This window comes from Tenrec ecaudatus, chromosome 13 (genome assembly GCF_050624435.1).
Source record: "Tenrec ecaudatus isolate mTenEca1 chromosome 13, mTenEca1.hap1, whole genome shotgun sequence".
Taxonomy (NCBI): Eukaryota; Metazoa; Chordata; class Mammalia; order Afrosoricida; family Tenrecidae; genus Tenrec; species Tenrec ecaudatus.
In genome coordinates this window covers 79,479,596-79,495,700 of record NC_134542.1, presented here as the reverse complement: position 1 = coordinate 79,495,700, position 16,105 = coordinate 79,479,596, and the positions used below count along the sequence as shown (strand labels likewise).

Here is a 16,105-nt window from a genome sequence, read left to right as displayed (position 1 = left end):
AACCCTACTACTTAAAACCACTGGGGAAAAAGTATCAATGTGCTAAAGGGGCTTAAGAAAGTGCTCCGATCAGGTGAACCCACATGGCCTCAGAGGAGAACAAAGACCTGGAGCATGGAGTGATGGCAAGGGAGGCCTTTGGCTTTCAGCAGAAGGCAATCTGGCCCTGCGGCACAATGCCCTCCTCTCTTTAGAAACGCTGATAGGATCTCCTCCCGGATCCTTTCTGAAGAACCCGGTGCAAGTTCATGGCTGCTCCAACCGCCCTGGCGAGGGACGCTTAATCAAAGCCTTCTCTGGAATCATCGACCCGTTTCCTGTGCCACCAAGCAAGTTAAGAGGTCCTTTCAAAAAGGATGGGGGCACAGGCTATGCATTCAGGAGCACGGGATGATTGCACATGGAAGGCACAGAGTGTGTACTGAGCCCTACTCTCCACGCAGTCCCCCTCCTTCTCGGTGACCCTGCAGCTCTTGCCCCCAACTCGGGGCATTCCGGACTGTTTTTCCTGGGCTGCGAAGAATCCATAGACCCCTCTTGTGTTCCCAGGTGCACTCGACAGTCGACAACACGGTTCACAAACACTATTTCACCTAAGAAAGCATTTATTTCTTGTTTCCTTTTCCACAGCTGGGAAGGTGTCCTGGTGGTGTCGGGCTTGACACTGAGCTGCTAACCACAAGGTACACTGTTCGAACCCCCCAGCCATTCCAGGGGAGAAAGATGAGGCTCTTTCGAAGCAAGCATTAAACTGTCTCAGGTGCTCAAGGCTCATTCTCTGCTGTCCTGCAGTGTTAGTATCAGTCGTAATGGTCTCCATGGCGGTGAGTTTGTTTGCGTGTTCTTTAACTAGCTGGCTCTTCTCTCTTCAACTTGAACTAATCCTTGCCATCAAATCCAGCTCCTTTCGAGGAGAAATTCTTATTTGGCTGGGTTTGGTGAGCTTTTTCTTTGAACTTACCCTTTCTTATTGCCTGAGTTGTGTTTCCACTTGTGTGTGATCCACGTGTCTACTCTGAATATGTCCAGGAACACCCAGGTAAGCCAATCTCCTCTCACACCCAAGATTTTCTCTGCTCCATGGTAGCCATATTCTCTTCAGGTAAAATAGAGCAAGGGGAGCTGGACTGCTTTTCTCGTACGTGGCTGGACTCTATGGTTACTGTAACCACTCACAATATGTTTAATTTCCAGCTTGTCTTACCTGCACATACTCCAGGCACCTCAGTGTGGATCATTTTAATCGCAAACAAGTGAACTGCATCCACTTTGCCAAGTATCCAGTCTACTGGGAATGCGTTAATGTTTACCTACTGGCCTTTCCCTGTGTTAAACTGGCAGAGTTAATGTTAAAATCTCATGAAGCTTTAATCTCCCTGAAGGAATCTTCCGAATTATATTTGCTTACCTCGTATAAATGAACTTGTTCTTGGGTCACGGCAAAGATCAATAACACATTGTGTTGCACTAGCTTATCGATGAGCTGTCCGATTGTTGGATATTCCTAAAATCAACATAGAGATTTGAAGAAGCATTTTAACAAAAGGATATAAAACAAGGGAAGATGTTTTTACCAAACTCTCTTACCTGGTTTACCTTCAAAGCTCATATCTAAGTATGCAAATATATCAGCCACTTAGCTGATTTAGTAATAGTTTGTTAAATTGTGTCCGTCCTAGACCTTTCATCGGAGGAGACAGTGGCTGTGAATATCATGATCTATGCTCTGCCGCTTCTTGGCAGATTGTTTGAGATGTATCTGAAGACTTCTGGTGGATTGTGATTTTTCAAGAGTAGAGAAACACTTCTTTAAGTGCCCCTTGCCAGCATGCTAGGAATGTGACAGTGAGGGAGGGCATGTAGACCATGATGGATGTGACCAAGGGGACTCAGGTTGCTCTGAAATTATTTGTGGAATTGGATGAGGTGGGCAGAAGGTTGAGGAGGGGACAACCTGCTGGGAATGACATTTGAGACATTCTTTGTTCCGGTTCTTGGGTTTGGTTTAATTACCTCTTTGATATCAAACACTGTCAAAATATTACAGGACAATTGAGAATATGTTGCAATACTCCTATCTCGTGGACATGTTCATTCTCAGGTGACACGAGCACTTTACCAAAAAAGAAAAAAAGGAGTCATTCCCATCAATTACCAAATTTGAAGATGACCTCTACTCTCTGGGGCTGGAAAGCAGAGTGGTTTTGCCTGTCGGACCCAAATATGTATCATGAACAGAGAGGAATTCAAAAGAAGTCCTACATGGCAATGAATGAAGGCGATGTCAGTTGTATCAGAAGGCCTGCAGAGCGCAGAAATACTGACAGAGAAGCCAAACCGTATGCGGTGTGGTATGACATATTTCCAGCACTTCTGGAGTATTTCTATTTGAAGTCTTCTTAGGATACGAGATGCAAATTGAAGAAAATGTGTAATCTTGCTCTGAAAAACTCAGGTAAATTACCCAACTGCAAACCTGGTTAATATACGCCTTCGATCACATTTGGCATTTTAATACTAGAGATTCCAGGTCATAGCGTTTTTCCTGAGCCTGGCATTTTCCATCTCCCTTGCTTTTCAACCACCCAAACATCCGGCACCCTTCATCCTCCAACATCATGACTTTGGGGACTCTTAGATGATACTAGTCTGACCTGGCCTCCCCTGTCTGGGGCTTGGGGGGGAGCAGACAGAGCTCACTGTACTGCTCTTTCCACCCCAAGCATCTTTGAACAGTTAAGGTGGCCCTGGGATCGCAGCTCCAAGCTTCTCACACAGCCCCACCTCCCGCCCTCCCTCCTGTGGGGACTCGTGAGGGCGGTGCGGATGGACAGAGCAGCCAGGGTCATTCCCCTTTGCATCACAGCAACTGCTGCTTCGCTGGCCCCTGGGCGGCCCGGGCAGCAAGAGAGGGGGCAGGTTACCTACCAGGACCGTGGACATGGAGTACTCATTCTTGCTGTCCAAGTGACATAGCCCATCATGAGGGATGACAATGCCTGCCAGTTTGCTGTCCATCCCGAAATGAGAGTCCGCATCGCTCACAAAGACCAGGAGGTGGAGAGAGTCATTCCGCCAGCCAATTTTTTCCTGCCATGAGAATGAAACCTTTAGGGGGTATTGGGTTCAGGCAGGCATCCGTGGAATGTGGGTTATAATTATCCTTGGGCATATTCAGATTCTTATTCTATTTTTTTTAATAGTGCTGGCCTCTCTTCTAGTATTTTGCATCTACTGCAAGTTGCTATTATTAACATATTGAAAACATGAAATTCTATGACATTTGCTTTTCCTGCATAACATTTTCAGATGATTTATGTTTCTGCAAAAGTAGTTACTCTACAGTCAGTATTCAGTTGATCTTGACTTTTATATAGTTAATTACTTTTACTGTCCAGCTCCAGTTCACTAGAGAATTGAGGGGAGGAGTTGGTGGGAGGTCAAAAATCATCACAAATCCAAGCTGAAGTAAAGCTTGTCAAAATGCAATACAAAATAGGCTCAAAGTAAGACCATTTCATGAAAATGTCATGCAACCTTTGAGCCCGCATATTTCTCTGTCTACTGATGTTAGCCATAAAAAGTATATGCATAACTGTAATGATAAGACTTTCTTATCAAACATGGCCCCAAAGCACTATGAAGGAGAGTGATTACGGTCTGCATCTTAGCAGAGCAGTCTTAGTGTGGGAACGAGCTGGGTGGAAACCCATCCTGGAGGTACCATTTTATCCCCTCTTTCACTCCTCACATTCCTCTGTCCCCACGTGTTTGAGAGCATCAGCCTTGCTCTTCGTCTCTGACGGTTTCCATAAAGGGGCTTTGTCAGAAGATGGGAGCATTACCTTCAGGGATATGTGTCTAATTTTCAAACAGAAGTAGCACTCTTAATTTTGTTGAGACAGGATATCTTCAGAGGCTTATTTTATTTGTTCAAAAGAATTAAGACCATTAAAAAATTTTGTTTTTGTGAATGTTTGTTTTGGGGATTTCTTTTTCTTTTTTAAAAAATCTTTTCACATTCCATCCATCCATCCACCCATCCATTGTGTCCAGCACATTTGTACATTTGTTGCCATCATCATTCTCAAAACACTTGCTTTCTACTTGAGGCTTTATTTCCACAGTGATTAATTCCAAAATTAATATGATTTCGATCTCAGGAGATTAGTCATACATGACTATTGTTTCCATAATTTGCCCCCCTCACAGTTGCTGTCATTTTCTGTGACTACTCAAATTTTAGGCAGAGTAGAAGCAATCCTCTTTTCCAGACGATCAGAAGATGTAACAAGATGTTGTGCTTTAAGAAGTGTCCGATGAAGAAACATGGCTACTAATAAGAGCGATTCAGCTTTTTCAAGGCAAACCTACCAATAAGAGCTGGGTGTTATGCGAACAGATTGAGACACGACCACCCCCCCCCACCCCCGCATACCTGACACACAGCAGCTTGCATAATTGCATCAAATCCACCTTCCGGTGTGTCAATATTAGCAGAAATTTTCTGATTCCTCACAATTTCATTGAATCTTTCAGCATCATTCGTCAATGGTAAAATATGCTTGAATCCAAATGTGGGTAAACAGAAGTATGGAATACTACTGCAAAATAAATACATTAAAAATCAGTGGATAGATTGGCAGCTTAGCCACATTTCTGAGAATGAAGATTAATTTTTCTAAAGTGACTGAGTTTATAATTTTGTCATGAATCTCACTGTAAGGTTGTCACCATCCCCCATTCCAACCTTCCAAATTGACTGGGTGAGCTAATATGTTAGGGCTTATTGTAAGTCCTGCATTGATTCACACATACGTAATAAAGAATCAGGCAATCAGACTATTCATTTCGTGTGTGTACGTTACAACCACTTTGTTGCCTCCAAACAAAATCCACTCTTACATCGACATGATAGCAATTCCACTGCATCCCAGTGTCCTAAGCCACACCAAACTGACTGCCATCAAGGTGACTCTGGCTCATGGCTACCACACAGACCAGGGCACAGCTTCCTCCGTCAGTTTCCAAGACTATCAATCTGCGTGGGAGTAGCAAACCTCATCTTCACCCACAGAGCTGCTGGTGGTTTCAAACAATCGACCTTGTGGTGAGCAGCTCAACATATATCACCAGGGTTCCTTCTTCCAATGTCTTAAGCAATCAGCAAGTATGAGTCACCTGCCCTAAGACCTAGAGATAAACACTGCCCTCCTGCATTCTCAGTCCTGCCTTTCAAGCACCCCCAAGTCAGGTCAGTACTCTGTGTTCTAGGGCCCAACTCTACTGTGGGTTGAATAGACAGTTGTGAGCCCATTGGGACTTGAAACTACTGCTTAAAACTCTTACATGTGTGAGAGGGCTTTACAAAGTTTGTGAAAAAACAGAATGAAAATATAATGGGATTTTTTCACAAAATTTTGGAAGCCCTCTGGTGGGATGGATCTGCACTAAAATTACAACTGTAGAATATCAATGCAAGGGAAGAATTTAACTACATCTGATTCTGAAGGCCCAGGATTCAACGGACAAGTTACTTAACTCTTCTGGCCTCTGGGGTTTGTTTGGAAAAGACATAGTCGCCATGGGCAGTGGTTCCCTGAGAGTGTTCCCTGGGCCGGCAGTATGAACATCACATGGGACCTCGTTGTTGTCCAGTATCACTGAGATGTCCCTGACCCACAGTGACCCTGCCCACATCAGAATGAAACCCTGCATGGTCCTGTACAATCCTTGCAGTTGTTCCCGGGCCTGAGCCCATTGATGCAGCCACGTGTCAATCCTTCTCATCGAAAGCCTTCTTCTTTTCACCACCCTTCCTCTTAACCAATCATGCTGTCCTTCTCCAGGGACTGGTCTCTCCTGACACTATGTCCAAAGTACGTCAGACAAAGTCTTTTCACCCTTGCCTCGGAGGAGCACTCTGGCCACACTTCTTCCAAGAAAGATTGTTTGTCCTTTTAACAGTCCATGGCACTTTAAATATTCTTCTCCAGCACCACACTTCAAATGCACTGATTCAGCTATACGCTTCCTTATTCAGTGTCCAATTTTCACATGCATAGGATGCAATGGAGAATACCGTGACCTGGGTCAGGCGCACCTTAGTCCTCAAAGAAACATCCTTGCCTTTCAATTCTCTAAAGAGGTCTGTGCAGAAGATTTACCTAATGCAATATATATTTAGATTTCTTGACCACTGCTTCCAAAAGCATTGATTGTGGATCCAAGTAAGACAAAACCTTTGACAACTTCAACCTTTTCTCCATTTATCATGATGTTCCATTTGTGAGATTTTTGGTCTTCTCAGCAAGCAAGGTTGTGTCATCTGCATATCGCAGGTTGTTAATTAGCCTTCCTCCAATCCTGATGCCACATTCCTTTTCTCTAATGATATGCTCAGCATACAGATTGAACAAGTATGGTGAGAGGATACAACCTGGATGCACACCTTTCCAGATTTTAAAACATGTAGCATTCCCTTGTTCTGTTCACACAACTGCCTCTTGATCCATGTACAAGTTGTGAATGAGCACAATCAAGTGTTCTGAAATTCTCACTCTCCTCAAGGTTATCTGTACACAGTTTATTCTAGTCCACACAGTCAAATGCCTTTGCACAGTCAATGAAACGCAAGTAAACATCTTTCTGGTATTTTCTGACTTGAGTGAAGATCCACCTGACATCAGCAATGACATTCCTTGTTCCACATCCAGTTCTGAATTCAGCCGGAACCTCTGGCAACTTCCTGTTAATGTGTTGCTGCAACTGTTGGGTGATCTTAAGCAACATTTTACTTGCATGTGATATCAGTGATATCATTCTATACAATCTGAGAATTCTGTTGAGTCTCTTTCTTTAGAATGGGTACAAATATGGATCTCTTCCTGTCAGTTGTCCAAGTAGCTGTCTTCCAAAGTTCCTGGCATAGATGAGTGAGTGGCTCTAGTGCTTCTTCAGCTTTCTGAAACATTTCAATGAGTATTACATCAATTCCTAATTTTGGCTAAGGCATTCAGTGCAGTTTGAACCAATTCCATCGGCACCATTGGTTCTTGCTACCTCCTGAAGCGGCGCACTGTTGGCTAGTTCTCTGTGACAGTGACTGTGCGAATTCCTCCTATCTTCTGTTGACTAGTTCTCTGTGACAGTGACTGTGCGAATTCTTCCTACCTTCTGTTGACTAGTTCTCTGTGACAGTGACTGTGCGAATTCCTCCTATCTTCTGTTGACTAGTTCTCTCTGTGACAGTGACTGTGCGAATTCTTCCTATCTTCTGTTGACTAGTTCTCTCTGTGACAGTGACTGTGCGAATTCTTCCTCTCTTCTGTTGACTAGTTCTCTCTGTGACAGTGACTGTGCGAATTCCTCCTATCTTCTGTTGACTAGTTCTCTCTGTGACAGTGACTGTGCGAATTCCTCCTATCTTCTGTTGACTAGTTCTCTCTGTGACAGTGACTGTGCGAACTCCTCCTATCTTCTGTTGACTAGTTCTCTCTGTGACAGTGACTGTGCGAATTCCTCCTATCTTCTGTTGACTAGTTCTCTCTGTGACAGTGACTGTGCGAATTCCTCCTATCTTCTGTTGACTAGTTCTCTCTGTGACAGTGACTGTGCGAATTCCTCCTATCTTCTGTTGACTAGTTCTCTCTGTGACAGTGACTGTGCGAATTCCTCCTATCTTCTGTTGACTAGTTCTCTCTGTGACAGTGACTGTGCGAATTCCTCCTATCTTCTGTTGACTAGTTCTCTCTGTGACAGTGACTGTGCGAACTCCTCCTCTCTTCTGTTGACTAGTTCTCTCTGTGACAGTGACTGTGCGAATTCTTCCTATCTTCTGTTGGCTAGTTCTCTCTGTGACAGTGACTGTGCGAATTCTTCCTATCTTCTGTTGGCTAGTTCTCTCTGTGACAGTGACTGTGCGAATTCCTCCTATCTTCTGTTGACTAGTTCTCTCTGTGACAGTGACTGTGCGAATTCTTCCTCTCTTCTGTTGACTAGTTCTCTCTGTGACAGTGACTGTGCGAATTCCTCCTATCTTCTGTTGACTAGTTCTCTCTGTGACAGTGACTGTGCGAATTCCTCCTATCTTCTGTTGACTAGTTCTCTCTGTGACAGTGACTGTGCGAATTCCTCCTATCTTCTGTTGACTAGTTCTCTCTGTGACAGTGACTGTGCGAATTCCTCCTATCTTCTGTTGACTAGTTCTCTCTGTGACAGTGACTGTGCGAATTCTTCCTCTCTTCTGTTGACTAGTTCTCTCTGTGACAGTGACTGTGCGAATTCCTCCTATCTTCTGTTGACTAGTTCTCTCTGTGACAGTGACTGTGCGAATTCCTCCTATCTTCTGTTGACTAGTTCTCTCTGTGACAGTGACTGTGCGAATTCCTCCTATCTTCTGTTGACTAGTTCTCTCTGTGACAGTGACTGTGCGAATTCCTCCTATCTTCTGTTGACTAGTTCTCTCTGTGACAGTGACTGTGCGAATTCCTCCTATCTTCTGTTGGCTAGTTCTCTCTGTGACAGTGACTGTGCGAACTCCTCCTCTCTTCTGTTGACTAGTTCTCTCTGTGACAGTGACTGTGCGAATTCTTCCTATCTTCTGTTGGCTAGTTCTCTCTGTGACAGTGACTGTGCGAATTCCTCCTATCTTCTGTTGGCTAGTTCTCTCTGTGACAGTGACTGTGCGAACTCCTCCTATCTTCTGTTGACTAGTTCTCTCTGTGACAGTGACTGTGCGAATTCTTCCTACCTTCTGTTGACTAGTTCTCTGTGACAGTGACTGTGCGAATTCCTCCTATCTTCTGTTGACTAGTTCTCTCTGTGACAGTGACTGTGCGAATTCTTCCTATCTTCTGTTGACTAGTTCTCTCTGTGACAGTGACTGTGCGAATTCTTCCTCTCTTCTGTTGACTAGTTCTCTCTGTGACAGTGACTGTGCGAATTCCTCCTATCTTCTGTTGACTAGTTCTCTCTGTGACAGTGACTGTGCGAATTCCTCCTATCTTCTGTTGACTAGTTCTCTCTGTGACAGTGACTGTGCGAACTCCTCCTATCTTCTGTTGACTAGTTCTCTCTGTGACAGTGACTGTGCGAATTCCTCCTATCTTCTGTTGACTAGTTCTCTCTGTGACAGTGACTGTGCGAATTCCTCCTATCTTCTGTTGACTAGTTCTCTCTGTGACAGTGACTGTGCGAATTCCTCCTATCTTCTGTTGACTAGTTCTCTCTGTGACAGTGACTGTGCGAATTCCTCCTATCTTCTGTTGACTAGTTCTCTCTGTGACAGTGACTGTGCGAATTCCTCCTATCTTCTGTTGACTAGTTCTCTCTGTGACAGTGACTGTGCGAACTCCTCCTCTCTTCTGTTGACTAGTTCTCTCTGTGACAGTGACTGTGCGAATTCTTCCTATCTTCTGTTGGCTAGTTCTCTCTGTGACAGTGACTGTGCGAATTCTTCCTATCTTCTGTTGGCTAGTTCTCTCTGTGACAGTGACTGTGCGAATTCCTCCTATCTTCTGTTGACTAGTTCTCTCTGTGACAGTGACTGTGCGAATTCTTCCTCTCTTCTGTTGACTAGTTCTCTCTGTGACAGTGACTGTGCGAATTCCTCCTATCTTCTGTTGACTAGTTCTCTCTGTGACAGTGACTGTGCGAATTCCTCCTATCTTCTGTTGACTAGTTCTCTCTGTGACAGTGACTGTGCGAATTCCTCCTATCTTCTGTTGACTAGTTCTCTCTGTGACAGTGACTGTGCGAATTCCTCCTATCTTCTGTTGACTAGTTCTCTCTGTGACAGTGACTGTGCGAATTCTTCCTCTCTTCTGTTGACTAGTTCTCTCTGTGACAGTGACTGTGCGAATTCCTCCTATCTTCTGTTGACTAGTTCTCTCTGTGACAGTGACTGTGCGAATTCCTCCTATCTTCTGTTGACTAGTTCTCTCTGTGACAGTGACTGTGCGAATTCCTCCTATCTTCTGTTGACTAGTTCTCTCTGTGACAGTGACTGTGCGAATTCCTCCTATCTTCTGTTGACTAGTTCTCTCTGTGACAGTGACTGTGCGAATTCCTCCTATCTTCTGTTGGCTAGTTCTCTCTGTGACAGTGACTGTGCGAACTCCTCCTCTCTTCTGTTGACTAGTTCTCTCTGTGACAGTGACTGTGCGAATTCTTCCTATCTTCTGTTGGCTAGTTCTCTCTGTGACAGTGACTGTGCGAATTCCTCCTATCTTCTGTTGGCTAGTTCTCTCTGTGACAGTGACTGTGCGAACTCCTCCTATCTTCTGTTGACTAGTTCTCTCTGTGACAGTGACTGTGCAAATTCTTCCTATCTTCTGTTGACTAGTTCTCTCTGTGACAGTGACTGTGCGAATTCCTCCTATCTTCTGTTGACTAGTTCTCTCTGTGACAGTGACTGTGCGAATTCCTCCTATCTTCTGTTGACTAGTTCTCTCTGTGACAGTGACTGTGCGAATTCTTCCTCTCTTCTGTTGACTAGTTCTCTCTGTGACAGTGACTGTGCGAATTCCTCCTATCTTCTGTTGACTAGTTCTCTCTGTGACAGTGACTGTGCGAATTCCTCCTATCTTCTGTTGACTAGTTCTCTCTGTGACAGTGACTGTGCGAATTCCTCCTATCTTCTGTTGACTAGTTCTCTGTGACAGTGACTGTGCGAATTCTTCCTCTCTTCTGTTGACTAGTTCTCTCTGTGACAGTGACTGTGCGAATTCTTCCTATCTTCTGTTGACTAGTTCTCTCTGTGACAGTGACTGTGCGAATTCCTCCTATCTTCTGTTGACTAGTTCTCTCTGTGACAGTGACTGTGCGAATTCCTCCTCTCTTCTGTTGACTAGTTCTCTCTGTGACAGTGACTGTGCGAATTCTTCCTATCTTCTGTTGACTAGTTCTCTCTGTGACAGTGACTGTGCGAATTCTTCCTCTCTTCTGTTGACTAGTTCTCTCTGTGACAGTGACTGTGCGAATTCCTCCTATCTTCTGTTGACTAGTTCTCTCTGTGACAGTGACTGTGCGAATTCTTCCTATCTTCTGTTGACTAGTTCTCTGTGACAGTGACTGTGCGAATTCTTCCTATCTTCTGTTGACTAGTTCTCTCTGTGACAGTGACTGTGCGAATTCTTCCTATCTTCTGTTGACTAGTTCTCTCTGTGACAGTGACTGTGCGAACTCTTCCTATCTTCTGTTGACTAGTTCTCTCTGTGACAGTGACTGTGCGAATTCCTCCTATCTTCTGTTGACTAGTTCTCTCTGTGACAGTGACTGTGCGAATTCTTCCTCTCTTCTGTTGACTAGTTCTCTCTGTGACAGTGACTGTGCGAATTCCTCCTATCTTCTGTTGACTAGTTCTCTCTGTGACAGTGACTGTGCGAATTCCTCCTATCTTCTGTTGACTAGTTCTCTCTGTGACAGTGCGAATTCTTCCTCTCTTCTGTTGACTAGTTCTCTCTGTGACAGTGACTGTGCGAATTCCTCCTATCTTCTGTTGACTAGTTCTCTCTGTGACAGTGACTGTGCGAATTCTTCCTATCTTCTGTTGACTAGTTCTCTCTGTGACAGTGACTGTGCGAATTCCTCCTATCTTCTGTTGACTAGTTCTCTCTGTTACAGTGACTGTGCGAATTCTTCCTATCTTCTGTTGACTAGTTCTCTCTGTGACAGTGACTGTGCGAATTCTTCCTATCTTCTGTTGACTAGTTCTCTCTGTGACAGTGACTGTGCGAATTCTTCCTCTCTTCTGTTGACTAGTTCTCTCTGTGACAGTGACTGTGCGAATTCTTCCTATCTTCTGTTGACTAGTTCTCTCTGTGACAGTGACTGTGCGAATTCTTCCTATCTTCTGTTGACTAGTTCTCTCTGTGACAGTGACTGTGCGAATTCTTCCTATCTTCTGTTGACTAGTTCTCTCTGTGACAGTGACTGTGCGAATTCTTCCTCTCTTCTGTTGACTAGTTCTCTCTGTGACAGTGACTGTGCGAATTCTTCCTCTCTTCTGTTGACTAGTTCTCTGTGACAGTGACTGTGCGAATTCTTCCTATCTTCTGTTGACTAGTTCTCTCTGTGACAGTGACTGTGCGAATTCTTCCTATCTTCTGTTGACTAGTTCTCTCTGTGACAGTGTCTGTGCGAATTCCTCCTATCTTCTGTTGACTAGTTCTCTGTGACAGTGACTGTGCGAATTCTTCCTCTCTTCTGTTGACTAGTTCTCTGTGACAGTGACTGTGCGAATTCTTCCTATCTTCTGTTGACTAGTTCTCTCTGTGACAGTGACTGTGCGAATTCCTCCTCTCTTCTGTTGACTAGTTCTCTGTGACAGTGACTGTGCGAATTCTTCCTCTCTTCTGTTGACTAGTTCTCTCTGTGACAGTGACTGTGCGAATTCTTCCTCTCTTCTGTTGACTAGTTCTCTGTGACAGTGACTGTGCGAATTCTTCCTCTCTTCTGTTGACTAGTTCTCTCTGTGACAGTGACTGTGCGAATTCTTCCTCTCTTCTGTTGACTAGTTCTCTGTGACAGTGACTGTGCGAATTCTTCCTCTCTTCTGTTGACTAGTTCTCTCTGTGACAGTGACTGTGCGAATTCTTCCTCTCTTCTGTTGACTAGTTCTCTGTGACAGTGACTGTGCGAATTCTTCCTCTCTTCTGTTGACTAGTTCTCTGTGACAGTGACTGTGCGAATTCTTCCTCTCTTCTGTTGACTAGTTCTCTCTGTGACAGTGACTGTGCGAATTCTTCCTCTCTTCTGTTGACTAGTTCTCTGTGACAGTGACTGTGCGAATTCTTCCTATCTTCTGTTGACTAGTTCTCTCTGTGACAGTGTCTGTGCGAATTCCTCCTATCTTCTGTTGACTAGTTCTCTGTGACAGTGACTGTGCGAATTCTTCCTCTCTTCTGTTGACTAGTTCTCTGTGACAGTGACTGTGCGAATTCTTCCTATCTTCTGTTGACTAGTTCTCTCTGTGACAGTGACTGTGCGAATTCCTCCTCTCTTCTGTTGACTAGTTCTCTGTGACAGTGACTGTGCGAATTCTTCCTCTCTTCTGTTGACTAGTTCTCTCTGTGACAGTGACTGTGCGAATTCCTCCTCTCTTCTGTTGACTAGTTCTCTGTGACAGTGACTGTGCGAATTCTTCCTATCTTCTGTTGACTAGTTCTCTCTGTGACAGTGACTGTGCGAATTCCTCCTCTCTTCTATTGACTAGTTCTCTGTGACAGTGACTGTGCGAATTCTTCCTCTCTTCTGTTGACTAGTTCTCTCTGTGACAGTGACTGTGCGAATTCTTCCTATCTTCTGTTGACTAGTTCTCTCTGTGACAGTGACTGTGCGAATTCCTCCTATCTTCTGTTGACTAGTTCTCTGTGACAGTGACTGTGTGAATTCTTCCTCTCTTCTGTTGACTAGTTCTCTGTGACAGTGACTGTGCGAATTCTTCCTATCTTCTGTTGACTAGTTCTCTCTGTGACAGTGACTGTGCGAATTCTTCCTATCTTCTGTTGACTAGTTCTCTCTGTGACAGTGTCTGTGCGAATTCCTCCTATCTTCTGTTGACTAGTTCTCTGTGACAGTGACTGTGCGAATTCTTCCTCTCTTCTGTTGACTAGTCTGTGACAGTGACTGTGCGAATTCTTCCTATCTTCTGTTGACTAGTTCTCTCTGTGACAGTGACTGTGCGAATTCTTCCTATCTTCTGTTGACTAGTTCTCTGTGACAGTGACTGTGCGAATTCTTCCTCTCTTCTGTTGACTAGTTCTCTGTGACAGTAACTGTGCGAATTCTTCCTCTCTTCTGTTGACTAGTTCTCTCTGTGACAGTGACTGTGCGAATTCCTCCTATCTTCTGTTGACTAGTTCTCTGTGACAGTGACTGTGCGAATTCTTCCTCTCTTCTGTTGACTAGTTCTCTGTGACAGTGACTGTGCGAATTCTTCCTCTCTTCTGTTGACTAGTTCTCTCTGTGACAGTGACTGTGCGAATTCTTCCTATCTTCTGTTGACTAGTTCTCTCTGTGACAGTGACTGTGCGAATTCTTCCTATCTTCTGTTGACTAGTTCTCTCTGTGACAGTGACTGTGCGAATTCTTCCTATCTTCTGTTGACTAGTTCTCTCTGTGACAGTGACTGTGCGAATTCCTCCTCTCTTCTGTTGACTAGTTCTCTCTGTGACAGTGACTGTGCGAATTCTTCCTATCTTCTGTTGACTAGTTCTCTCTGTGACAGTGACTGTGCGAATTCTTCCTCTCTTCTGTTGACTAGTTCTCTCTGTGACAGTGACTGTGCGAATTCTTCCTCTCTTCTGTTGACTAGTTCTCTCTGTGACAGTGACTGCGAATTCTTCCTATCTTCTGTTGACTAGTTCTCTCTGTGACAGTGACTGTGCGAATTCTTCCTATCTTCTGTTGACTAGTTCTCACTGTGACAGTGACTGTGCGAATTCTTCCTATCTTCTGTTGACTAGTTCTCTCTGTGACAATGACTGTGCGAATTCTTCCTCTCTTCTGTTGACTAGTTCTCTCTGTGACAGTGACTGTGCGAATTCCTCCTATCTTCTGTTGACTAGTTCTCTCTGTGACAGTGACTGTGCGAATTCCTCCTATCTTCTGTTGACTAGTTCTCTGTGACAGTGACTGTGCGAATTCTTCCTCTCTTCTGTTGACTAGTTCTCTCTGTGACAGTGACTGTGCGAATTCCTCCTATCTTCTGTTGACTAGTTCTCTGTGACAGTGACTGTGCGAATTCTTCCTCTCTTCTGTTGACTAGTTCTCTGTGACAGTGACTGTGCGAATTCTTCCTCTCTTCTGTTGACTAGTTCTCTCTGTGACAGTGACTGTGCGAATTCTTCCTATCTTCTGTTGACTAGTTCTCTCTGTGACAGTGACTGTGCGAATTCCTCCTATCTTCTGTTGACTAGTTCTCTGTGACAGTGACTGTGCGAATTCTTCCTCTCTTCTGTTGACTAGTTCTCTCTGTGACAGTGACTGTGCGAATTCCTCCTATCTTCTGTTGACTAGTTCTCTGTGACAGTGACTGTGCGAATTCTTCCTCTCTTCTGTTGACTAGTTCTCTGTGACAGTGACTGTGCGAATTCTTCCTCTCTTCTGTTGACTAGTTCTCTCTGTGACAGTGACTGTGCGAATTCTTCCTATCTTCTGTTGACTAGTTCTCTCTGTGACAGTGACTGTGCGAATTCCTCCTATCTTCTGTTGACTAGTTCTCTGTGACAGTGACTGTGCGAATTCTTCCTCTCTTCTGTTGACTAGTTCTCTGTGACAGTGACTGTGCGAATTCTTCCTATCTTCTGTTGACTAGTTCTCTCTGTGACAGTGACTGTGCGAATTCTTCCTATCTTCTGTTGACTAGTTCTCTCTGTGACAGTGACTGTGCGAATTCCTCCTATCTTCTGTTGACTAGTTCTCTGTGACAGTGACTGTGCGAATTCTTCCTCTCTTCTGTTGACTAGTTCTCTGTGACAGTGACTGTGCGAATTCTTCCTATCTTCTGTTGACTAGTTCTCTCTGTGACAGTGACTGTGCGAATTCTTCCTCTCTTCTGTTGACTAGTTCTCTCTGTGAAAGTGACTGTGCGAATTCTTCCTCTCTTCTGTTGACTAGTTCTCTCTGTGACAGTGACTGTGCGAATTCTTCCTATCTTCTGTTGACTAGTTCTCTCTGTGACAGTGACTGTGCGAATTCTTCCTATCTTCTGTTGACTAGTTCTCTCTGTGACAGTGACTGTGCGAACTCTTCCTATCTTCTGTTGACTAGTTCTCTCTGTGACAGTGACTGTGCGAATTCTTCCTATCTTCTTTGGGCCCTTCCTCCATCATTCCAGATGGAAAAATACAAATCAAAATACGACCATGAGTCTACCCCACTCTGAATTTTGAGAACATCTCAAGAACAGATTTGACATATTGAACAGCAATGACAGAGATCTGATGAGCTGTGGGAGGACATCAAGGCGACCATGCATGAAAACAAGCAAAATGTCATTAAAAAGAAAGGAAAGAGAAAAAAAGATAAAAGTGGATGTCAGAAGAGACCCTGAATCTGGCTCTTAATTGTAGAGTAGCTAAAGCAAGTGGAAGAATGGCGG

At 44.3% G+C, this 16,105-nt stretch overlaps 1 protein-coding gene across 4 annotated transcripts in view; it reads right to left on the bottom strand.

Moving 5' to 3' along the window:
- Positions 1–16,105, bottom strand: part of ITGB6 (integrin subunit beta 6) — a 105,132-nt gene that overhangs the window by 72,732 nt on the left and 16,295 nt on the right. For all 4 annotated transcript variants that reach the window (XM_075529190.1, XM_075529193.1, XM_075529192.1 and 1 more), the window contains 3 exons: positions 4,439–4,604; positions 2,929–3,090; positions 1,409–1,504 (listed from right to left, as the gene is read on the bottom strand). In XM_075529190.1, the coding sequence (XP_075385305.1) occupies positions 1,409–1,504; positions 2,929–3,090; positions 4,439–4,604 (424 nt within the window). The remainder of the gene's footprint in view (positions 1–1,408; positions 1,505–2,928; positions 3,091–4,438; positions 4,605–16,105) is intronic.